The 25225-nt window shown below is 48.3% G+C and overlaps 1 protein-coding gene across 6 annotated transcripts in view; it reads right to left on the reverse strand.

Moving 5' to 3' along the window:
• SCAF8 (SR-related CTD associated factor 8) overlaps nucleotides 1–25225 on the reverse strand; it is a 766315-nt gene that overhangs the window by 525514 nt on the left and 215576 nt on the right. For all 6 annotated transcript variants that reach the window (XR_010176108.1, XR_010176106.1, XR_010176107.1 and 3 more), the window contains one exon: nucleotides 2532–2708. Coding sequence is in view for 3 of the 6 variants with exons in the window: in XM_063917713.1 (XP_063773783.1) it covers nucleotides 2532–2708 (177 nt within the window). In the remaining 3 variants the exon portion in view is untranslated. The remainder of the gene's footprint in view (nucleotides 1–2531; nucleotides 2709–25225) is intronic.

The raw sequence follows: 25225 nt of genomic DNA on the forward strand, positions 1-25225 counted from the left end.
TCTTGGAGCCCGCGTCAGCAGACCACTGACGTAGCCATAATCCCCTGCGTGTGGACACTGCCATAGCTGAAGTGCGTGCATTTAGCAAAGCTATCTCTTTAACAGCTTTCATAAAGTTTGCAGAGTCTTGTATGTGTTACATAGTATCTAAGGTTGAAAAAAAGACAATTGTCCATCGAGTTCAGCCTATTTGTGGTCTCCTATGCACGATTATTTTGTGTTGCAGGAATAAAACAAGTTCCTCTTGAGGTAAGGTGTCTAACCCCTCAATTAAATTACCAGACCATTCAGCAATGGCTCGAGTAATCCACCCACATGCTATAGTGGGTCTCTGGGCCACCCCTGCAGCTGTATACAAAGATTTGAGTGTAGTCTCAAGCTTATGATCAGCTGTATCCTTTAGGGAGACTGCACCAGGAAGAGGTAGTACTATTTTACGCGAGAGCCTGGAGACTGATGTATCAACTATCAGTGGATTTTCCCATTTTTTCTTATCCTCAGGAAGAAAAGGAAAAGATGATAACCGCCTAGGAATTATTTCTTATCTGGATTAACCCACGATTCTGCAAACGGGTCTGGGACTCAGGGTCGACAACAAAAAGGTTGACACACCTTAGGTCGACGCCAATTGGTCGACACACCTTAGGTCGACATGGACAAAAGGTCGACATGGACAAAAGGTCGACATGGAAAAAGGTCGACATGAGTTTTTTATGTTTTTTGGGTGTCGTTTTCTTCGTAGAGTGACCGGGAACCCCAATTAGTGCACCGCTTCGCTTGCCATGCTTCGGGCATGGTGCCTTCGCTCCGCTACCGCTTCGCTCGGCACAGATTACCGTTCCAATCGTAGTCCACGTGGATCGTTAAGTATGAAAAGGTTCCAAAAAAGAAAAAAATCGTGAAAAACTCATGTCGACATTTTTCCATGTCGACCTTGTTCCTGTCGACCTTTTGTCCATGTCGACCTAAGGTGTGTCGATCTTTTTGTTGTCGACCTGGAGTCCGGATACCCTGCAAACAGGAAATTTAGTTCCTTTGACACAAGAAAAGTGGCTGAGGGTTTTTTTTCTTTATATTAAAGTAAGATTCCTCAGACTCCTCTGTCACCTTATCAGGGATATTCAGGCTTTCTCTGATAGAATCTATGAGAGCCTCTACACCCTGCGACAGAGTACCCTCCCTTACCTCTATGTCCACCTCACCCTCCTCCATTTCTGACCCTTCATTATAAGAGTCAGAAGGCAGGATATGGGCCAAAGTACATTTTTGTGGACAAATGGTAGAGGACTGAGACACTGGTCTGAGTACTGAGTCCTTTTGTATAAACTCAGCCATAGACTGTATTAAGTATTGCGTCTCTTTCTCATTACAACATAATTTAGTAGAGATGCTGGAAATCATCCCCCTAATGGAGTCCAGCCATGCTGGCTCCGCCCCACTAGCCTCAGAAGGGATACTACACTGAGTACACACTAGTGAACCCTCTGGAGAAGAGGAACACTGTGCCTTACGTGAAACACACTCTTTGCCTGACATACTGCAGTAGTGACAGCACACACACAGGAATAGGTTAAATGCACAATTAACCCACAAAGAGCCCTTCCAGAGAGAGACAGAGAGAGGACAGAACCAGCACACAGCGCCCTTATCGCTAAAGAGAAGCTTAGTCGGGTCGCAGACCAAGTACCTATATTAGGGACTTAGTACACTAGTATGTAGCTCCCCCCTGCTATGACCCCCTGGTACCGCTGAGGTAATCTGGAGGCTCTCCGGAGGAGTTACGTGTGTAGCTGCAGTAGGATAAAATGGCGCCTGTGAGCTGCTGGATCTGCTCATATTGAAGCCCCGCCCCTTAAATGGCGCGCCATCTTCCCGCTCTTCTTTATACTGGCTTCATGTGTCTGAGTGCATAAAATGGAGTAAGCCAAGCTGCCCTTCTTACCAACTGTACTGTAGGTTTAGTAATCTATCTTTTACCAGACGAAGCCTGTCCTCTACAAGTGGCAGAGAACTGTATTCTTAAATATGAAACTTAAATGGACAAAAAAACTCTAGAAAGCCTAAATGTGACTTCAGCAGGCAAAACAGAGCTTCTTCTGCCCCCAATGCCTGCCTGCCTGATCTTTTCCAAAAAAATCAAAAGGACTAAAGACATTTTTTATAAGTAGGTCTGTCTCTCAAGCCTTAAGCCAGATGGTAGGTACTCCTGCAAAAAATGCATAAATAACATAAATAAAATCTGCATCACCTGTGTATTTGGATGCATCTTTAAATTTTATTCCAACAAGGCCAATAATTCGGACATAGATCTACAAAAGTGGTAAACACTGTAGAAAAAAACAAGCAACACTAAGCAGACTTAACAAATGGGTGATATAGAAAGAGAGGAGCTGACATTTTTTTTCTTAAAATTACCAAGCTCTACTTGCATTTCTTTACCACAATGTTCCAGTGCATTCCAGTATCTGTTAAAATAAAAAAAGTTTTATTGTATACTGCATAATAAAAACAATGCACTGTATGCCACATACCTTACTAAGAGATACACTTTGCTCTAATGGATCGAGCGTGTTTGATGCAGTAGCTGCAGCTGTAAGCTGTGCTGTAAGTGCTTGCAGTTGAACTACTAGGCCAGCATCTAGTGCTTGCAGAAGTGAAGGCTGGGGCTTCTGTTGGTGGACATGCAAAGACTGAACCAACTGCTGAAGCTGTAAGTTAGACAAAAAGAATGATACATTCAAGTAAGTATAATGTCAATTTGAGGTCAGGAAGATTATACGAAGATCAAAAGTAATATCTTGTATATTAGTTAAAACCATTTAAATCTAAAAAAAATTATTTGTAAAATCAAACGTTTTACATTTAAAAATAGGCCAAATATGGAAAAAGGTGAAAAATTATTTAAATTCACAAACCTGTAAAATCACAAATAAAATGGCCAAACTGATGTTAAAACTGCAGGTGGTTAAAGACAATGCACGATTTATGAACATTTCTAAAACAAACGCCATAGCCAATTAAATGTCACAAAATTTAATGTTTCCCATAACCACTAGAGGGTAAACAATTACAGAAATATATCAAATGAAGATCTAGTACACACAAGTAAAGACATAGATATCAAAAAATAGGAATTTAATAGCTACCGGTAATTCCTTTTCTCCTAGTCCGTAGTGAATACTGGGGTCTTGTACTTTAGTACCATGGGGCATAGATCGGGTCCACTGGAGCCTGGCACTTTAAAAACTGTAAGTGTGTGCATGTGTGCGCTGTCTCCTCCCCCTCTATGGCCCTCCTATCAGACTCAGTCTAGGAAACTGTGCCTGAGGAGACAGACAATCTGAGAGAAGCGGTGATGCAATAAGCCAACACATAACCATAAACGAAAGGAGGACGCTAACCAGAACAGAAGATAGCAACACCAACCTAACCAGGATAGCACAGCTATCCCAACAACAGAAGAGGACAGCAACATCGGTCCAACCAAAAACTTACACAGGTAAGCAGGAACGAAGCACTGAGGCGGGCGCCCAGTATCCACTACGGCAGGCATTCCCAGCCACGGTCCTCAAGGCACACTAACAGTGCAGGTTTTAGTGATATCCAGGCTTCAGCACAGGTGACTTAATTAGTAGCTCAGTTATTTTGATTTAACCATCTGTGCTGAAGCCTGGATATCACTAAAACCTGCACTGTTGGTGTGCCTTGAGGACCGTGGTTGGGAATGCCTGCACTACGGACTAGGAGATAAGGAATTACCGGTAGGTATTAAATTCCTATTTACTTTTGCATCCTAGTGGATACTGGGGTATACTTGGGGTGGATACTTTAGTACCATGGGCAAGTCCCAAACGGGCGGAAGAGTGCTGAGACCCCTGCAAAACTGAAGGTCCTCTTTGGCCAAGGTATCAAACCTATAGAATTTAACTAACGTGTTCGAACCAGACCAAGTTGCAGCTCGGCACAATTGTAAGGCAGCCGCCCAGGAGGACCCCACGAGCTCGTCAAGTGGGCCTGAATAGACGTCGGCAAGGGCAGAGCCGCCGAAGTATAGGCCTGTTGAATGGTCAACCTGAGCCAACGAGCAATAGATTGATTAGAAGCGGCCTACCAAACTTGGAGGCATCATAGAGGACAAACAGCGAGTTAGATATCCGATGACGCGCAGTCCTTTTGACATAAATCTTCAGAGCCCTGACCACATCCAAGGTCTCAGGGCCAACAGAACCGTCAGATAACACTGGAACCACAATAGGCTGGTTTGAATGAAAGGCAGACACCACTTTAGGCAAAAACTGAGGACGGGTCCGAAGTTCTGCTCTGTCTTCATGAAAAATCAAGTAAGGGCTTTTACAGGATAAGGCCCCTAATTCAGAGACGCCAATGCCAATAACATCACAGTCTTCCAGGTGAGAAATTTCAACTCCACCCTATGTAAGGGTTCAAACCAATCCGATTGGAGGAAAAAGGACAGAACCACATTGAGATCCCACGGAGCCATGGGAGGAACAAAGGGTGGTTGCATATGAAGAATTCCCTTCAGGAAAGTCTGTACTTCTGGCGACAGGGCAAATTGTTTCTGGAAAAAAATAGAGAGCGCCGAAATAGACATAGGCCCATAACCACTCCCGCTTGTAGGAAAAGCAGAAAACAACCAAGTTTAATCTCCACAGGAGAAACCTTTCTACTTTCATACCAGGAAACTTACTTTCTCCAGATACGATGATAGTGTTTTGACGTAACCATCTTCCTGGCCTGGACCATGGTGGAAATAGACTAAGAGGAGAGACCATTCTTTGCTAGAATATCCCTCTCGACCTGCAAGCCATCAAACATAGCCGCTGTAAGTCTGGATAGATGAACGGAGCTTGCTGAAGAAGATCTTCTTGGAGCGGCAGAGGCCAGGGATCCTCCAGAGACATGGTCAGGAGGTCCGAGTACCATGCCCGTCGAGGCCAATCTGGGGCAATCAGAATTGCTTGAATGCTTTCCCTTCTTAATCTTTTGAGAACACTTGGGATTAGCGGTAGCAGAGGGAACAGGTACACAAACTGGTACATCCACGGTGTCGCCAGCGCGTCCACTGCTACAGCCTGCGGATCCCTCGTTTTGGAACAATAACGGCATAGCTTCTTGTTGAGTCGAGAAGCCATCAGATCTATCTGTGCACAGCACCACCGGTGAATTAACTGTTGAAACACCTTGGGATGTAGGCCCCATTCCCGCGATGGAGGTCATGCCTGCTGAGGAAGTCGACTTCCCAGTTGTCCACTCCCGGAATGAATATGGCGGAGATGGCCCTTGCGTTCGCCACCGCCCAGAGGAGGCTCTTCGACACTTCTCGCATCGCCGCTCTGCTTCTTGTTCCCCCTTGTTGGTTGATGTACACCACTGCCGTGGAGTTGTCCGACCGAACCTGGATCACCTGATCCTTCAGGAGTTGAGAAGCCTGCAGAAGAGCATTGTAAACTGCCCTGAGTTCCAGGATGTTTATTGCTAGGGAAGATTCCTGTCGTGACCAAATCCCCTGGAACTGGACCCTTTGAGTCACAGCCCCCCAACCCCAGAGGCTGGCATCCGTTGTCAGTAAAAACCACGGGTGGATATTGAAACTCCTGCCCTCCACCAGGTGAGGAACCTGTATCCATCATAAGAGAGAAATCCGGGCTTGCGGGGACTTCACGTCACTTCCTGATGCATGTGAAGGCGAGACCCTGACCATCTGTCCAGCTGAAATGTTCGGGCATGAAATCTGTCGTATTGCATTGCCTCGTAAGCAGCCACCTTCTTGCCCAGTAATCAGATGCAAAGATGTATGGATACCTTGCGAGGACCGAGCACCAAGCGTACCACAGCCTGGATAGTCAAGGCTTTGTCCCTCGGAAGAAACACCTTTTGAGACACAGTATCCAGTATCATTCCCAGGAACTAAAGACGTTGGGTCGGTTCCAGGTGAGACTTCTGAAAATTTAGGATCCACCCATGATCTGTCAGTAGTCGAGTCGTCAGATCGATGCTGTCCCGCAGACGCTCCCTGGACACAGCCTTTAATAGGAGATCGTCCAAGTAGGGGATTATGTTCACTCCCATCATGCGCAGCTTCAGCATCATCTCCACCATGACCTTGGTGAAAACCCTTGGAGCTGTGGATAATCCAAAGGGTAAGGCCTGAAACTGGAATTGGTCATTCAATATGGTGAACCTGAGGTAAGCCTGATGAGAGGGTCACATGGGAATGTCTAGGTAAGCATCTTTGACATCCAGAGATACCATGAACTCTCCTTCCTTCAGCGCAGACACCACCGCCCGCAGGGATTCCATCTTGAATTTGAATACCTGCAGATACGGGTTTAGAGACTTCAAGTTCAAGATGGGGCGGTGCACCGAACAGTCTGGTTTTGGTACGACAAAAAGACTGGAGTAAAAACCCCGGTTGCGTAACTGAGGAGGTACAGGCACCACCACCCCTGTCTGCAAAAGCTTTTGAATAGCTTCTTGCAAGGTAACTCTTCCTGTGGGTAAAGCTGGTTAGCACGACTTGAAAAACCTGTGAGAAGGGAGTGTCTGGAATTCCAGCCGGTATCTTTGGGAAATCAGGTCCCTCACCCAAGGACTCCATCAGGACTTCGCCCATCACAGTTTTTTTTAACAGGGTTTAACCAAGCCTCCCTGGCCAGGGAGTTTAATTTCTTAGACACAGGAAAAGTTGCTGAGGTCTGTGGTCTAACATTAAAATAGAATTCCTCATCTGGTTCCGCCTCCTGATCTGGTATGTGGAGGACCTCTCTAATAGCAAAGAGGAGAGCCTCCACTACAGGGGATAGAGAGCTGTCCTCATCCATATCATTATCATCCACATCCGGCTGATCAGGCAAAATAAGACTAATACCTGAGGCAGTGAGCGTTTATGGGATACCACTGGACGGGGCTGATAAGCCTTCTTGGCTTCTGCAGCCTTAGCCACACAATCAATAGATTGTCTTAGCACCTGTCTCTCTCTTTTAGCAGCCACCAATTCTGAATTTACATTCTGAATCATGCTTTTGAAGCTATCTAGCCAGTTAGGTGCCTGTGAACTGTGTCCCTGTGGTGACAAAGAACATTCTTCACACATGAGTGACCCCGCTAAAGAGGGGGTTGAGTTACAAGCAGTACAATGTCCACAGACATTTTGGACAACTGTAATACAGCTTAGCCCACTGACTAACAACTCCACACAGACCCTAGAGAGCCCCTGGAGTGACACTGAGGAGCGGACACCAGCACACAGAAACACAGCAGCACAAAGTGTGAAAGTATGTGTATGACCGAATAGAAGTGCAGGGGCGCTACCGCTGGCATGCTCCCCCCTTCTATGACCCCATGGCACCAGTTTAAAGTCTGTAGCAGCGTGGTTCCCTGGAGGAGCAGCATTCATGCAGCCTGATGATGCGCAGCAGCAGGAAATGGCTCTATACCCTCTCCGGGAAGCCTCGCCCCCCTGCAATGGCGCGCGGTCCCTGACAGTGATCATATACAAGCAATGTTAAAAAAAAAAAAAGAGAGATTTTTGGTAAGAACTTACCGTTGTTAAATCTCTTTCTGCGAGGTACACTGGATTCCACAGGGAATAACATTGGGGTGTAGAGTAACCTCATCTCCATGCACAGGAGCTCAGTTTCGTTAACCAGTCCAATGCAGTAGCAGGCAAAAGAGACGACAACCGTTAGTAGCCAAGTACACCACATTCTCACGACAGGAGAAGGAATCAGCGGCTAATGCCATACAAACCCAAAGAAGCTAAGTACATCAGGGTGGGCGCCCTGTGGAATCCAGTGTACCTCGCAGAAAGAGATTTAACAACGGTAAGTTCTTACCATAAATCTCCTTTTCTGCAGCGGGGTACACTGGGTTCCACATGGAATAACATTGGGGATTTTCTAAAGTAGTTCCTCATGGGAGGGGACGCACTGTAGCGTGCACAAAAACCCGGCGCCCAAAGGAAGCATCCTGGTAGGCTGAAGTATCGAGGGCATAGAAGGGCATAGAACCTTATAAAACGTGTTCACTGAGGACCATGTAGCCGCACTGCACAATTGTTCAAGGGTCGCACCACGGTTTGCCGCACAAGAAGGTCCAACCGACCGAGTAGAATGGGCTGTGATAGTAGAAGGAGCTGGAAGGCCAGCCTGTACGAAAGCATGTGCAATCACCATTCTAATCCATCTGGCCAGGGTCTGCTTATTCGCAGGCCAGCCACGTTTGTGAAAACCAAAAAGGACAAAGAGAGAATCAGACTTCCGAATGGAAGCTGTCCTCTTCACATAGATACAGGGAGCCCGTACCACATCCAAAAAACGCTCTTTGGATGACAAGTCAGGAGAGATAAAGGCCGGAACCACAATCTCTTGATTAAGGTGGAAAGAGGACACCACCTTAGGTAGATAAGGGCGTGTCCGAAGGACTGCCTGGTCACGGTGATAAATCAGAAAGGGAAACCGACAGGATAAGGAACCCAAATCTGAAACCCGTCTAGCAGAGGCAATAGCCAGTAAAAACAAAACCATATGAGTAAGCCACTCAAGGTCCGTAGACTCAAGAGGTTCAAATGGAGACTCTTGCAAGGCCTCCAGAACCACCAACAACTCCCAAGGAGCCACAGGCGGGACATAGGGAGGTTGAATCCGTAACACACCCTGAGTGAATGTATGAACATCAGGCAGAGTCGCATTTTTTCTCTGAAAACACACAGACAAAGCAGAAATATGAACCTTGATGGAGGCCAGACGAAGGCCCAAGTCCAGGCCCCGTCGTAGGAAGGCCAAAAGTTTGGCCGTACTAAACTTGTAAGCGTCATGATTGTTAGCTGCGCACCAAGCAACGTAAGAATTCCAGAACCTATGATAAATCCGAGCAGAAGCCGGTTTACGGGCCTTCAACCTGGTTTGAATGACCGCCTCAGAAAATCCTTTGGCCCTCAGAACGGAAGCTTCAAGAGCCACGCCGTCAAAGCCAGCTGGGCCAAATCTGGTATACACAAGGGCCCTGAACGAGGAGGTCTGGGCGTTAAGGAAGTAAAAGAAGACACTATCGAGAGACCCTGTAGGTCTGAGAACCAATACCGTCTGGGCCACGCTGGAGTGATCAGAAGCAGGAATCCTCCTCCTTGCTTGAACTTCCTTATCACCCTGGGCAGAAGTGACACTGGAGGGAACACGTACGGCAGCCGAAAGTTCCATGGAATTGCCAGTGCGTCCACAAATGCTACTTGAGGATCCCTTGTCCTTGCTCCGAAGACCGGAACCTTGTGATTGTGTCGAGACGCCATCAGTTCTACGTCTGGTAGGCTCTACTTGTCCACTAGGAGTTAAAATACTTCTGGATGGAGGCTTCCCAGTTGAGAACCCCCGGAATGAACACCGCCGATATGGCTGGTAGATGGCGTTCCGCCCACTGAAGAATCTTTGACACTTCCATCATTGCCATGCGGCTTCGAGTGCCGCCTTGATGATTTATGTACGCCACCGTGGTGGCGTTGTCCGACTGTACTTGAACAGGCCTGTTCTGTATCAAATGCTGGGCCAGGTTCAGAGCATTGAACACTGCTTGCAATTCAAGAATGTTTATCGGGAGGAGAGACTCCTCCTTGGTCCAGCGACCCTGAAGGGAGTGTTGCTCCAACACCGCACCCCAACCCCTCAGACTGGCAGCCGTCGTCAGAAGGACCAAGTTGGAGATCCAGAAGGGACGACCCCTGCTCAATCGTTGGTCCTGGAGCCACCAGTTCAGAGACAGATGAACCTCCGGAAACAATGAGATCATTTGAGACCTGATCCAGTGAGGCAGACCATCCCACTTGGCAAAAATCAGCTTCTGCAGAGGGCGGGAATGAAATTGAGCGTGCTCCACCATGTCGAAAGCCGACACCATGAGGCCTAGTACTTGCATCGCCGAGTGAATCGACACTTGCGGACGAGAGAGGAAGCATCGAATTCTGTCCTGAAGGTTCAGGACCTTCTCCTGAGACAAGAACAACCGCTGGTTGTGAGTGTCCAACAATGCCCCCAAGGTGCACCATGCTCTGAGCAGGGACCAAGGAGGATTTCTTCAAGCGGATGAGCCACCCGTGGGCTTGCAGAAACTGGACCATCAGATCCAGATGACTGAGGAGAAATTCTGGGGAATTCGCCAGGATCAGTAAGTCGTCCAGATACGGTAGGATCCTGACACCCTGACGGCGGAGTAAAGCCGTCATTACCGCCATGACCTTAGTCAAGACTCGCAGAGCCATGGTCAAACCAAAAGGTAAAGCCCGAAATTGATAATGGAGGTTGCCAATAGCAAACCGCAGGTACTGCTGATGCGACATGGCAATAGGAATATGGAGATAAGCATCCTGTATGTCCAGGGAGACCATATTTTCCCCACGCTCCAAAGCCAGAACAACAGAGTGAAGTTTCCATCCGAAACTTTGAGACTCTCACCAATTTGTTCAAGGACTTGAGGTTGAGAATGGGCCAGGAGGTACCATTCGGTTTCGGGACTAGGAACAGCGGTGAATAGTACCCCTTGCCTCTCTGAGCCAGAGACACCGGTACTACCACTCCTGTGTCCAGGAGGGATTGTACTACCAAATTAAGAGTTTTTGCCTTCACGTGATCCGAAGGGATGTCTGTCAGGCAAAATCGATGAGGGGGACGATTCTTGAAGGATATGGCGTATCCGTGAGTGACGACTTCCCGTACCCAGGCGTCTGAAGTTGTCTTCAACCATTCCTGGGTAAACCTTAGAAGTCGGCCTCCCACCCTGGGATTCCCGCCCCGTCATGCAGCAGGCTTGTCTGATTTGGAAGCAGGCTGACGGGCAGCCCAGGCACATTTAGGTTTGGGCTTAGTGGTTTTGGAAGTGCGAGCCTGTTTCGGGTACGCCCGACCCTTTGCTTTACCTGAAGAACGATAGGAATGAAAGGAAGTACTCTTAACCTTCGGGACCGAAGGAGCAGTACTACTGTAGGTAGACACGCGGTCTTAGCAGAAGCTAAGTCAGCCACAATCTTTTTGAGATCCTCACCAAAAAGAATGTCTCCCTTAAAAGGGAGCACCTACAGGGTTTTCTTAGAGTCCAGATCCATAGACCAGGACCGTAACCAGAGACTCCGGCGAGCAAAAATGGACGTAGGAGAAGCCTTGGCCGCCAGAATACCGGCATCAGAAGCCGCCTCCTTAATGTAATGAGATGCTGTGACAATATACGAGAGGCATTGTCTAGCATTATCAGATAAGTTGGACGGCAGCTCCACTTCCACCTCCTGAGCTCACGCTTCAATAGCTTCTGCAGCCCAAGTAGCTGCATTAGAGGATCGATGCACAGCTCCTGCGAGGGTGTAAATAGCATTTAAGCAACCCTCCACAAGCTTATCCGTTGGTTCTTTCAGAGAGGTGACAGTAGTTACAGGCAGAGCAGAGAACACCACCAGCCGCGCCACTTGCGAATCCACCGGCGGTGGTGTTTCCCAATTCTTACTTAGCTCCGCAGCGAGGGGATAGCGAGCCAGCATCTTCTTGGGAGGTGTGAATTTCTTTCCTGGATTTTCCCAGGATTCCTGACGTATGTCAACTAAGTGGTCAGAATGAGGCAAAACTTGTTTAATAACCTTCTGATGTTTAAACCTATCCGGTTTCTTAGAGGTAACAACAGGTTCTGGGTCATCATCAATTTGAAGAATCAGCCTGATAGCCTCCAATAAGTCAGGAACATCCACCTGGGAAACAGATTCCCCATCAGAAGCATCTGGGTCAGTGTCTGAGGGATCAGTATATACGCCATCTTCATCAGATGAAGTGTCTGGAACATGGGTGGATTGTGAGGAAGTAATGGCCCGCTTAGAGGACCCCTTAGTCTTAGGAGGGCGAGGGTTAGGATTTTGCTTGTTCAGTGAGTGATTCAATTGCTTTAACTGAGTGGACAGGAGATCTGCCCATGGCGGATTAACCGCAGGAACAATATGTGGCCTAGTTACCAGCGTATTTAGTAGAGAGGAAAAAGTTGCCCAAGGTGGGTCATTATGCACCCCCGTTGCTATGGCCCTACTGGGGGGCAGGGAGCCCCCAAAACCTGAACCCTCCGCTGCTATGTTTTCCTCCAAAGTGTCTGCAGCGTCACCACCACGCAGTGTGGGATCAGCCGCAGGACCGTCGCCCCCTTAAGCTGACAATATGAAAGCGTGAACCACGGGCAACACAGTACAATATCAGCAGTATAATACCTAATCAAGAACCCCCTGTGATAGCACAAACAGAGGATTCAAGAGGTATATAGGGACTGAGAATCACAGAGAAAAAATAAGAATTTACTTACCGATAATTCTATTTCTCGTAGTCCGTAGTGGATGCTGGGGACTCCGTAAGGACCATGGGGAATAGCGGCTCCGCAGGAGACTGGGCACAAAAGTAAAAGCTTTAGGACTACCTGGTGTGCACTGGCTCCTCCCCCTATGACCCTCCTCCAAGCCTCAGTTAGGATACTGTGCCCGGACGAGCGTACACAATAAGGAAGGATATTGAATCCCGGGTAAGACTCATACCAGCCACACCAATCACACCGTACAACCTGTGATCTGAACCCAGTTAACAGCATGATAACAAAGGAGCCTCTGAAAAGATGGCTCACAACAATAATAACCCGATTTTTGTAACAATAACTATGTACAAGTATTGCAGACAATCCGCACTTGGGATGGGCGCCCAGCATCCACTACGGACTACGAGAAATAGAATTATCGGTAAGTAAATTCTTATTTTCTCTAACGTCCTAAGTGGATGCTGGGGACTCCGTAAGGACCATGGGGATTATACCAAAGCTCCCAAACGGGCAGGAGAGTGCGGATGACTCTGCAGCACCGAATGAGAGAACTCAAGGTCCTCCTCAGCCAGGGTATCAAATTTGTAGAATTTAGCAAACGTGTTTGCCCCTGACCAAGTAGCTGCTCGGCAAAGTTGTAAAGCCGAGACCCCTCGGGCAGCCGCCCAAGATGAGCCCACTTTCCTTGTGGAATGGGCTTTTATTGATTTTGGCTGTGGCAGGCCTGCCACAGAATGTGCAAGCTGAATTGTACTACAAATCCAACGAGCAATAGTCTGCTTAGAAGCAGGAGCACCCAGCTTGTTGGGTGCATACAGGATAAATAGCGAGTCAGATTTTCTGACTCCAGCCGTCCTGGAAACATATTTTCAGGGCCCTGACTACGTCCAGCAACTTGGAGTCCTCCAAGTCCCTAGTAGCCGCAGGCACCACAATAGGCTGGTTCAAGTGAAATGCTGAAACCACCTTAGGGAGAAATTGAGGACGAGTCCTCAATTCTGCCCTGTCCGTATGAAAATTTAGGTAAGGGCTTTTATAGGATAAAGCCGCCAATTCTGAGACACGCCTGGCTGAAGCCAGGGCTAACAGCATTACCACCTTCCATGTGAGATATTTTAAGTCCACAGTGGAAAGTGGTTCAAACCAATGTGATTTTAGGAATCCCAAAACTACATTTAGATCCCAAGGTGCCACTGGAGGCACAAAAGGAGGTTGTATATGCAATACCCCCTTGACAAACGTCTGTACTTCAGGAACTGAAGCCAGTTCTTTTTGGAAGAAAATCGACAGGGCCGAAATCTGAACCTTAATGGACCCTAATTTTAGGCCCATAGACAGTCCTGTTTGTAGGAAATGCAGGAAACGACCCAGTTGAAATTCCTCTGTAGGGGCCTTCCTGGCCTCGCACCACGCAACATATTTACGCCAAATACGGTGATAATGTTGTACGGTTACATCCTTCCTGGCTTTGATCAGGGTAGGGATGACTTCATCCGGAATGTCTTTTTCCTTCAGGATCCGGCGTTCAATCGCCATGCCGTCAAACGCAGCCGCGGTAAGTCTTGGAAGAGACAGGGTCCCTGCTGGAGCAGGTCCTTTCTTAGAGGTAGAGGCCACGGGTCCTCTGTGTGCATCTCTTGAAGTTCCGGGTACCAAATCCTTCTTGGCCAATCCGGAGCCACGAGTATAGTCCTTACTCCTCTCCTTCTTATGATCCTCAGTACCTTGGGTATGAGAGGCAGAGGATGGAACACATACACTGACTGGTACACCCATGGTGTTACCAGAGCGTCCACAGCTATTGCCTGAGGGTCCCTTGACCTGGCGCAATATCTGTCTAGTTTTTTGTTGAGGCGGGACGCCATCATGTCCACCTTTGGTTTTTCCCAACGGTTCACAATCATGTGGAAGACTTCTGGGTGAAGTCCCCACTCCCCCGGGTGGAGGTCGTGTCTGCTGAGGAAGTCTGCTTCCCAGTTGTCCACACCCGGAATGAACACTGCTGACAGTGCTATCACATGATTTTCTGCCCAGCGAAGAATCCTTGCAACTTCTGTCATTGCCCTCCTGCTTCTTGTGCCGCCCTGTCTGTTTACGTGGGCGACTGCCGTGATGTTGTCCGACTGGATCAGCACCGGCTGACCTTAAAGCAGAGGTCTTGCTAGGCTCAGAGCATTGTAGATGGCTCTTAACTCCAGGATATTTATGTGAAGTGATGTCTCCAGGCTTGACCACAAGCCCTGGAAATTTCTTCCCTGTGTGACTGCTCCCCAGCCTCTCAGGCTGGCATCCGTGGTCACCAGGACCCAGTCCTGAATGCCGAATCTGCGGCCCTCTAGAAGATGAGCACTCTGCAACCACCACAGGAGAGACACCCTTGTCCTTGGAGACAGGGTTATCCGCTGATGCATCTGAAGATGCGATCCGGACCATTTGTCCAGCAGATCCCACTGAAAAGTTCTTGCGTGGAATCTGCCGAATGGAATCGCTTCGTAAGAAGCCACCATTTTTCCCAGGACCCTTGTGCATTGATGCACTGATACTTGGCCTGGTTTTAGGAGGTTCCTGACTAGCTCGGATAACTCCCTGGCTTTCTCCTCCGGGAGAAACACCTTTTTCTGGACTGTGTCCAGAATCATCCCTAGGAACAGCAGACGTGTCGTCGGAATCAGCTGCGATTTTGGAATATTTAGAATCCACCCGTGCTGTCGTAGCACTACTTGAGATAGTGCTACTCCGACCTCTAACTGTTCCCTGGACCTTGCCCTGATCAGGAGATCGTCCAAGTAAGGGATAATTAAGACGCCTTTTCTTCGAAGAAGAATCATCATTTCGGCCATTACCTTGGTAAAGACCCGGTGTGCCGTGGACAATCCAAACGGCAGCGTCTGAAACTGATAGTGACAGTTCTGTACCACAAACCTGAGGTACCCTTGGTGAGAAGGGCAAATTGGGACATGGAGGTAAGCATCCTTGATGTCCAGAGACACCATATAGTCCCCTTCTTCCAGGTTCGCTATCACTGCTCTGAGTGACTCCATCTTGAATTTGAACCTTTGTATGTAAGTGTTCAAGGATTTCAGATTTAAAATAGGTCTCACCGAGCCGTCCGGCTTCGGTACCACAAACAGCGTGGAATAATACCCCTTTTCCTGTTGTAGGAGGGGTACCTTGATTATCACCTGCTGGGAATACAGCTTGTGAATGGCTTCCAATACCGCCTCCCTGTCGGAGGGCGACGTTGGTAAAGCAGACTTCAGGAACCGGCGAGGGGGAGACGTCTCGAATTCCAATTTGTACCCCTGAGATACTACCTGCAGGATCCAGGGGTCCACTTGCGAGTGAGCCCACTGCGCGCTGAAATTTTTGAGACGACCCCCCACCGTACCTGAGTCCGCTTGTAAGGCCCCAGCGTCATGCTGAGGACTTGGCAGAAGTGGGGGAGGGCTTCTGTTCCTGGGAAGAGGCTGCCTGCTGCAGTCTTTTTCCCCTTCCTCTGCCCCGGGGCAGATATGAGTGGCCTTTTGCCCGCTTGCCCTTATGGGGACGAAAGGATTGAGCCTGAAAAGACGGTGTCTTTTTCTGCTGAGAGGTGACCTGGGGTAAAAAGGTGGATTTCCCAGCCGTTGCCGTGGCCACCAGGTCCGATAGACCGACCCCAAATAACTCCTCCCCTTTATACGGCAATACTTCCATATGCCGTTTGGAATCCGCATCACCTGACCACTGTCGCGTCCATAACCCTCTTCTGGCAGAAATGGACAGCGCACTTACTCTTGATGCCAGAGTGCAAATATCCCTCTGTGCATCTCGCATATATAGAAATGCATCCTTTAAATGCTCTATAGTCAATAATATACTGTCCCTGTCCAGGGTATCAATATTTTCAGTCAGGGAATCCGACCAAGCCACCCCAGCACTGCACATCCAGGCTGAGGCGATTGCTGGTCTCAGTATAACACCAGTATGTGTGTATATACTTTTTAGGATATTTTCCAGCTTCCTATCAGCTGGCTCCTTGAGGGCGGCCGTATCCGGAGACGGTAGTGCCACCTGTTTAGACAAGCGTGTGAGCGCCTTATCTACCCTAGGGGGTGTTTCCCAACGCGCCCTAACCTCTGGCGGGAAAGGGTATAATGCCAATAATTTTTTTAAAAATTAGCAGTTTTTTATCGGGGGAAACCCACGCTTCATCACACACCTCATTTAATTCATCTGATTCAGGAAAAACTACGGGTAGTTTTTTCACACCCCACATAATACCCTTTTTTGTGGTACTTGTAGTATCAGAAATGTTCAAAACCTCCTTCATTGCCGTGATCATATAACGTGTGGCCCTACTGGAAAATACGTTTGTTTCCTCACCGTCGACACTGGAGTCAGTGTCCGTGTCTGGGTCTGTGTCGACCATCTGAGGTAACGGGCGCTTTAGAGCCCCTGACGGTGTTTGAGACGCCTGGACAGGTATTAACTGTTTTTCCGGCTGTCTCATGTCGTCAACAGTCTTTTGTAAAGTGCTGACGCTGTCACGTAATTCCTTCCATATGACCATCCAGTCAGGTGTCGACTCCCTAGGGGGTGACATCACTATTACAGGCAATTGCTCCGCCTCCATACCATTTTCCTCCTCATACATGTCGACACAACGTACCGACACACAGCACACACACAGGGAATGCTCTGATAGAGGACAGGACCCCACTAGCCCTTTGGGGAGACAGAGGGAGAGTTTGCCAGCACACACCAGAGCGCTATATATATACAGGGATAACCTTATATAAGTGTTTTTCCCTTATATAGCTGCTGTATTATTAATCTGCCAAATTAGTGCCCCCCCTCTCTTGTTTTACCCTGTTTCTGTAGTGCAGGACTGCAGGGGAGAGCCAGGGAGCTTCCCTCCAACGGAGCTGTGAGGGAAAATGGCGCTTGTGTGCTGAGGAGATAGGCTCCGCCCCCTTCTCGGCGGCCTTTCTCCCGCTTTTTTAAGGAAAAAACTGGCAGGGGTTAAATACATCCATATAGCCCAGGAGCTATATGTGATGTATTTTTAGCCATCTAAGGTATTTTTATTGCATCTCAGGGCGCCCCCCCCCCAGCGCCCTGCACCCTCAGTGACCGGAGTGTGAAGTGTGCTGAGAGCAATGGCGCACAGCTGCGGTGCTGTGCGCTACCTTATTGAAGACAGGACGTCTTCTGCCGCCGATTTCCCGGACCTCTTCAGTCTTCTGGCTCTGTAAGGGGGCCGGCGGCGCGGCTCTGGGACCCATCCATGGCTGAGCCTGTGATCGTCCCTCTGGAGCTAATGTCCAGTAGCCTAAGAAGCCCAATCCACTCTGCACGCAGGTGAGTTCGCTTCTTCTCCCCTTAGTCCCTCGGTGCAGTGAGCCTGTTGCCAGCAGGTCTCACTGAAAATAAAAAACCTAAAACTTTTCACTAAGCAGCTCAGGAGAGCCACCTAGTGTGCACCCTTCTCGTTCGGGCACAAAAATCTAACTGAGGCTTGGAGGAGGGTCATAGGGGGAGGAGCCAGTGCACACCAGGTAGTCCTAAAGCTTTTACTTTTGTGCCCAGTCTCCTGCGGAGCCGCTATTCCCCATGGTCCGTACGGAGTCCCCAGCATCCACTTAGGACGTTAGAGAAATACACAGTAAGTATATCCTGTGAAATACCTATATCAAATAACCCTGACGCACTTAGTCCCCTTCAGGGTACAGAATATGGGGATAGCAATCTGAGTGAGATACACGGAATAGAAATCACGCAGCAGCTATATGCACACACACATATTCACAAGTACAATGCAGAAATTATGACAAGCAATAAAACTGCACTGGACTAGCAATATTAAGTAAAGCTATACCGATCAATAGATATATCAATGCACAGTAAAGACTCGATGTATATCACAGGGTACTTGCACTACATAACCCTGAAGTAATGCACGGTTTCTTAACTAACACTGTCAACAGACATGTAGAATCCTCAAGTGTCCTGTAAAATGCACAGCACTGACATGCAGGCGGCTTTACAGAAGAGGCTTTGCCCAAACAGTCCCAGGATCAGCTCAGCATGTAGTAATGGCACCCAGATGCGGACAGGAAGTGAGGGAGAGAGAGAGATGCAGCTCCAGGGCGGGAACATTTACTCTTGCTGGACTTCGCCACCGGGTACTGTGGGCCATATGTAAACTTTTTTTGTAAAACCGACCTGTGCCCCTGCCCTGGTGGTCTAGTGGGGTCCCTGTACTACCAGAGTGTTCACGCCAGCGCGCGCGGCCCGCTGCCCAATCGCGATTTCTGGAGCAGCCCTGCCTGTTAGCTGCCTGCACTGCAGGCACCAACTTACAAACTGAGCTCCTGTGCATAGAGGAGGAGGCGCTGAGCATCTTGGAAACAGTCAAAGCTTTAGCCTGTTGGTGCCTCGGGTCAAGATCCTACTCTACACCCCGATGTTATTCCCTGTGGAACCCAGTGTACCCCGCTGCAGAAATAACATTATACATCCATATACAGTCCACACAAAGCCTTAAGACAGTGAGCACTGTGGGGCTTGTAGCCCAGAGCCAGTTTGTCCGCGGCGGGGCACCGCAGCTCCGGGCCCATAAAACATGAAAGAAAAATCTCTGGAGCTCCAGAGAAGTGCAACCGGCTCCTCGGGCACATTTTTCTAAATTGAGTTTCTAAATTGATTCGGATAGGAGGGGCATAGAGGGGAGGAGCCATCACACACATGCACACACTAAACATTTTTAAAGTGCCAGGCTCCAGTGGACCCGATCTATACCCCATGGTACTAAAGTATAAGACCCCAGTATCCATTAGGACGTAGAAGAAAATAAATTTGCAATTCTTGAATCAAACATTATATCACCGGAGGATAATGAGTAATTCTCCACATACCTAGGGCAAGAATATATAATCAAGAATATTCCATCAGCAATGGACAAACAGTATGACTAACCAAAAGTTGGTTATGACCAATGCTAATGGAAGTGAGCAGTAGTGTGCTAGAAAGCACCATAGAATAACAAAAAAGTATTGATTAATAATATAGCAAAAAAGCTATGCAAACCTTCCCCCTCCCCCATTATTAAAGGCAAAATATAATACTTTTCCCTATTTAATTTCATCAAGGATTGTGTACGTACATTTTCACGCATATACTTCTGGTTTCTCTTAAAATAAGTAACATTTATTATAGAATATGTGAAGGCCTATTGTATACTAGATAATTGTGTAATTATATATAAAAACACAAATCTACAACAGATTTAAAAGAAGGTGGTGTGTCTATTTCAAATGACGCAGAGGAGTGCCTCGACCATATAAATGTAACAGACGCTTATTTTTATAAAGGTCACAAAAAGTGAGGAAGTGTAATAATAGGAATTTACTTACCGATAATTCTATTTCTCGGAGTCCGTAGTGGATGCTGGGGTTCCTGAAAGGACCATGGGGAATAGCGGCTCCGCAGGAGACAGGGCACAAAAGTAAAGCTTTCCGATCAGGTGGTGTGCACTGGCTCCTCCCCCTATGACCCTCCTCCAAGCCAGTTAGGTACTGTGCCCGGACGAGCGTACACAATAAGGGAGGAATTTTGAATCCCGGGTAAGACTCATACCAGCCACACCAATCACACCGTACAACTTGTGATCTAAACCCAGTTAACAGTATGATAACAGCGGAGCCTCTGAAAAGATGGCTCACAACAATAATAACCCGATTTTTTTAACTATGTACAAGTATTGCAGATAATCCGCACTTGGGATGGGCGCCCAGCATCCACTACGGACTCCGAGAAATAGAATTATCGGTAAGTAAATTCCTATTTTCTCTATCGTCCTAGTGGATGCTGGGGTTCCTGAAAGGACCATGGGGATTATACCAAAGCTCCCAAACGGGCGGGAGAGTGCGGATGACTCTGCAGCACTGAATGAGAGAACTCCAGGTCCTCCTTAGCCAGGGTATCAAATTTGTAGAATTTAGCAAACCTGTTTGCCCCTGACCAAGTAGCTGCTCGGCAAAGTTGTAAAGCCGAGACCCCTCGGGCAGCCGCCCAAGATGAGCCCACCTTCCTTGTGGAATGGGCATTTACATATTTTGGCTGTGGCAGGCCTGCCACAGAATGTGCAAGCTGAATTGTATTACACATTCCAACTAGCAATAGTCTGCTTAGAAGCAAGAGCACCCAGTTTGTTGGGTGCATACAGGATAACAGCAAGTCAGTTTTCCTGACTCCAGCCGTCCTGGAACATATTTTCAGGGCCCTGACAACATCTAGCAACTTGGAGTCCTCCAAGTCCCTAGTAGGTGCAAGGCACCACAATAAGCTGGTTCAGGTGAAACACTGACACCACCTTAGGGAGAGAACTGGGGACGAGTCCGCAGCTCTGCCCTGTCCGAATGGACAAACAGATATGGGCTTTTTTGAGAAAAAAACACCAATTTGACACTCGCCTGGTCCAGGCCAGGGCCAAGAGCATGGTCACTTTTCATGTGAGATGCTTCAAATCCACAGATTTTACTGGTTTTAAACCAATGTGATTTGAGGAATCCCAGAACTACGTTGAGATCCCACAGTGCCACTGGAGGCACAAAAGGGGGTTGTATATGCAATACTCCCTTGACAAACTTCTGGACTTCAGGAACTGAAGCCAATTCTTTCTGGAAGAAAATCGACAGGGCCGAAATTTGAACCTTAATGGACCCCAATTTGAGGCCCATAGACACTCCTGTTTGCAGGAAATGCAGGAAACGACCGAGTTGAAATTTCTTTGTGGGGCCTTCCTGGCCTCACACCACGCAACATATTTTCGCCACATGTGGTGATAATGTTGTGCGGTCACCTCCTTTCTGGCTTTGACCAGGGTAGGAATGACCTCTTCCGGAATGCCTTTTTCCCTTAGGATCCGGCTTTCCACCGCCATGCCGACAAACGCAGCTGCGGTAAGTCTTGGAACAGACATGGTACTTGCTGAAGCAAGTCCCTTCTTAGCGGCAGAGGCCATAAGACCTCTGTAAGCATCTCTTGAAGTTCCGGGTACCAAGTCCTTCTTGGCCAATCCGGAGCCATGAGTATAGTTCTTACTCCTCTACGTCTTATAATTCTCAGCACCTTAGGTATGAGAAGCAGAGGAGGGAACACATACACCGACTGGTACACCCACGGTGTTACCAGAACGTCCACAGCTATTGCCTGAGGGTCTCTTGACCTGGCGCAATACCTGTCCCGTTTTTTGTTCAGACGGGACGCCATCATGTCCACCTTTGGTATTTCCCAACGGTTTACAATCATGTGGAAAAAACTTCCACTCTCCCGGGTGGAGGTCGTGCCTGCTGAGGAAGTCTGCTTCCCAGTTTCCATTCCCGGAATGAAAACACTGCTGACAGTGCTATCACATGATTTTCCGCCCAGCGAAAAGTCCTTGCAGTTTTTGCCATTGCCCTCCTGCTTCTTGTGTCGCCCTGTCTGTTTACGTGGGCGACTGCCGTGATGTTTTTCCCACTGGATCAATACCGGCTGACCTTGAAGCAGAGGTCTTGCTAAGCTTAGAGCATTATAAATTTACCCTTAGCTCCAGTATATTTATGTGGAGAAAAGTCTCCAGACTTGATCACACTCCCTGGAAATTTTTTCCTTGTGTGACTGCTCCCCAGCCTCTCGGGCTGGGCTCCGTGGTCACCAGCATCCAATCCTGAATGCCGAATCTGCGGCCCTCTAGAAGATGAGCACTCTATAACCACCACAGGAGAGACACCCTTGTCCTTGGATATAGGGTTATCCGCTGATGCATCTGAAGATGCGATCCGGACCATTTGTCCAGCAGATCCCACTGAAAAGTTCTTGCGTGAAATCTGCCGAATGGAATTGCTTCGTAGGAAGCCACCATTTTTACCAGGACCCTTGTGCAATGATGCACTGTTTTTAGGAGGTTCCTGACTAGCTCGGATAACTCCCTGGCTTTCTCTTCCGGGAGAAACACCTTTTTCTGGACTGTGTCCAGAATCATCCCTAGGCACAGCAGACGTGTCGTCGGGATCAGCTGCGATTTTGGAATATTTAGAATCCACCCGTGCTGTTGTAGCAGTATCCGAGATAGTGCTACTCCGACCTCCAACTGTTCCCTGGACTATGCCCTTATCAGGAGATCGTCCAAGTAAGGGATAATTAAGACGCCTTTTCTTCGAAGAAGAATCATCATTTCGGCCATTACCTTGGTAAAGACCCGGGGTGCCGTGGACAATCCAAACGGCAGCGTCTGAAACTGATAGTGACAGTTCTGCACCACGAACCTGAGGTACCCTTAGTGAGAAGGGCAAATTTGGGACATAGAGGTAAGCATCCCTGATGTCCCGGGACACTATATAGTCCCCTTCTTCCTGGTTCGTTATCACTGCTCTGAGTGACTCCATCTTGATTTGAACCTTTGTAAGTGTTCAAAAAATTTTTTAGAATAAGTCTCACCTAGCCTTCTGGCTTCAGTACCACAATATAGTGTGGAATAATACCCCTTTTCTTGTAGTAGGAGGGGTAATTTAATTATCACCTGCTGGGAATACAGCTTGTGAATTTTTTCCCATACTGCCTCCTTGTCGGAGGGAGACCTTGGTAAAGCAGACTTCAGGAGCCTGCGAAGGGGAAACGTCTCGACATTCCAATCTGTACCCCTGGGATACTACTTGTAGGATCCAGGGGTCCTGTACGGTCTCAGCGCCATGCTGAGAACTTGTCAGAAGCGGTGGAACGCTTCTGTTCCTGGGAATGGGCTGCCTGCTGCAGTCTTCTTCCCTTTCCTCTATCCCTGGGCAGATATGATCTTATAGGGACGAAAGGACTGAGGCTGAAAAGACGGTGTCTTTTTCTGCAGAGATGTGACTTAGGGTAAAAACGGCGGATTTTCCAGCAGTTGCCGTGGCCACCAGGTCCGATGGACCGACCCCAAATAACTCCTCTTCCTTTATACGGCAATACACCCTTGTGCCGTTTGGAATCTGCATCACCTGACCACTGTCATGTCCATAACATCTTCTGGCAGATATGGACATCGCATTTACTCTTGATGCCAGAGTGCAAATATCCCTCTGTGCATCTCGCATATATAGAAATGCATCCTTTAAATGCTCTATAGTCAATAAAATACTGTCCCTGTCAAGGGTATCAATATTTTTAGTCAGGGAATCCGACCAAGCCACCCCAGCTCTGCACATCCAGGCTGAGGCGATCGCTGGTCGCAGTATAACACCAGTATGTGTGTATATACTTTTTATGATATTTTCCAGCCTCCTGTCAGCTGGTCCTTGAGGACGGCCCTATCTATAGACGGTACCGCCACTTGTTTTGATAAGCGTGTGAGCGCCTTATCCACCCTAAGGGGTGTTTCCCAACGCGCCCTAACTTCTGACGGGAAAGGGTATACCGCCCATAATTTTCTATCGGGGGGAACCCACGCATCATCACACACTTTATTTAATTTATCTGATTCAGGAAAAACTACGGTAGTTTTTTCACATCCCACATAATACCCTCTTTTGTGGTACTTGTAGTATCAGAAATATGAAACACCTCCTTCATTGCCTTTAACGTGTGGCCCTAATAAGGAATACGTTTGTTTATTCACCGTCGACACTGGATTCAGTGTCCCTGTCTGTGTCTGTGTCGACCGACTAAAGTAAACGGGCGTTTTAAAAACCCCTGACGGTGTTTTTGAGACGTCTGGACCGGTACTAATTGTTTGTCGGCCGTCTCATGTCGTCAACCGACCTTGCAGCGTGTTGACATTATCACGTAATTCCCTAAATAAGCCATCCATTCCGGTGTCGACTCCCTAGAGAGTGACATCACCATTACAGGCAATTGCTCCGCCTCCTCACCAACATCGTCCTCATACATGTCGACACACACGTACCGACACACAGCACACACACAGGGAATGCTCTGATAGAGGACAGGACCCACTAGCCCTTTGGAGAGACAGAGGGAGAGTTTACCAGCACACACCAAAAACGCTATAATTATATAGGGACAACCTTATATAAGTGTTTTCCCTTATAGCATCTTTTTTATATATTTCTAACGCCAAATTAGTGCCCCCCCTCTCTGTTTTAACCCTGTTTCTGTAGTGCAGTGCAGGGGAGAGCCTGGGAGCCTTCCCTCCAGCCTTTCTGTGAGGGAAAATGGCGCTGTGTGCTGAGGAGATAGGCTCCGCCCCTTTTTCGGCGGCCTCGTCTCCCGCTCTTAACGGATTCTGGCAGGGGTTAAATATCTCCATATAGCCTCCGGAGGCTATATGTGAGGTATTTTTAGCCAAAATAGGTATTCATTTGCCTCCCAGGGCGCCCCCCTCCCAGCGCCCTGCACCCTCAGTGACTGCCGTGTGAAGTGTGCTGAGAGGAAAATGGCGCACAGCTGCAGTGCTGTGCGCTACCTTTAGAAGACTGAGGAGTCTTCTGCCGCCGATTCTGGACCTCTTCTTACTTCAGCATCTGCAAGGGGGCCGGCGGCAAGGCTCCGGTGACCATCCAGGCTGTACCTGTGATCGTCCCTCTGGAGCTGATGTCCAGTAGCCAAGAAGCCAATCCATCCTGCACGCAGGTGAGTTCACTTCTTCTCCCCTAAGTCCCTCGTTGCAGTGATCCTGTTGCCAGCAGGACTCACTGTAAAATAAAAAACCTAAGCTAAACTTTTCTAAGCAGCTCTTTAGGAGAGCCACCTAGATTGCACCCTTCTCGGCCGGGCACAAAAATCTAACTGGCTTGGAGGAGGGTCATAGGGGGAGGAGCCAGTGCACACCACCTGATCGGAAAGCTTTACTTTTGTGCCCTGTCTCCTGCGGAGCCGCTATTCCCCATGGTCCTTTCAGGAACCCCAGCATCCACTAGGACGATAG

The sequence above is a fragment of the Pseudophryne corroboree genome, chromosome 4, assembly GCF_028390025.1.
Source record: "Pseudophryne corroboree isolate aPseCor3 chromosome 4, aPseCor3.hap2, whole genome shotgun sequence".
NCBI lineage: Eukaryota > Metazoa > Chordata > Amphibia > Anura > Myobatrachidae > Pseudophryne > Pseudophryne corroboree.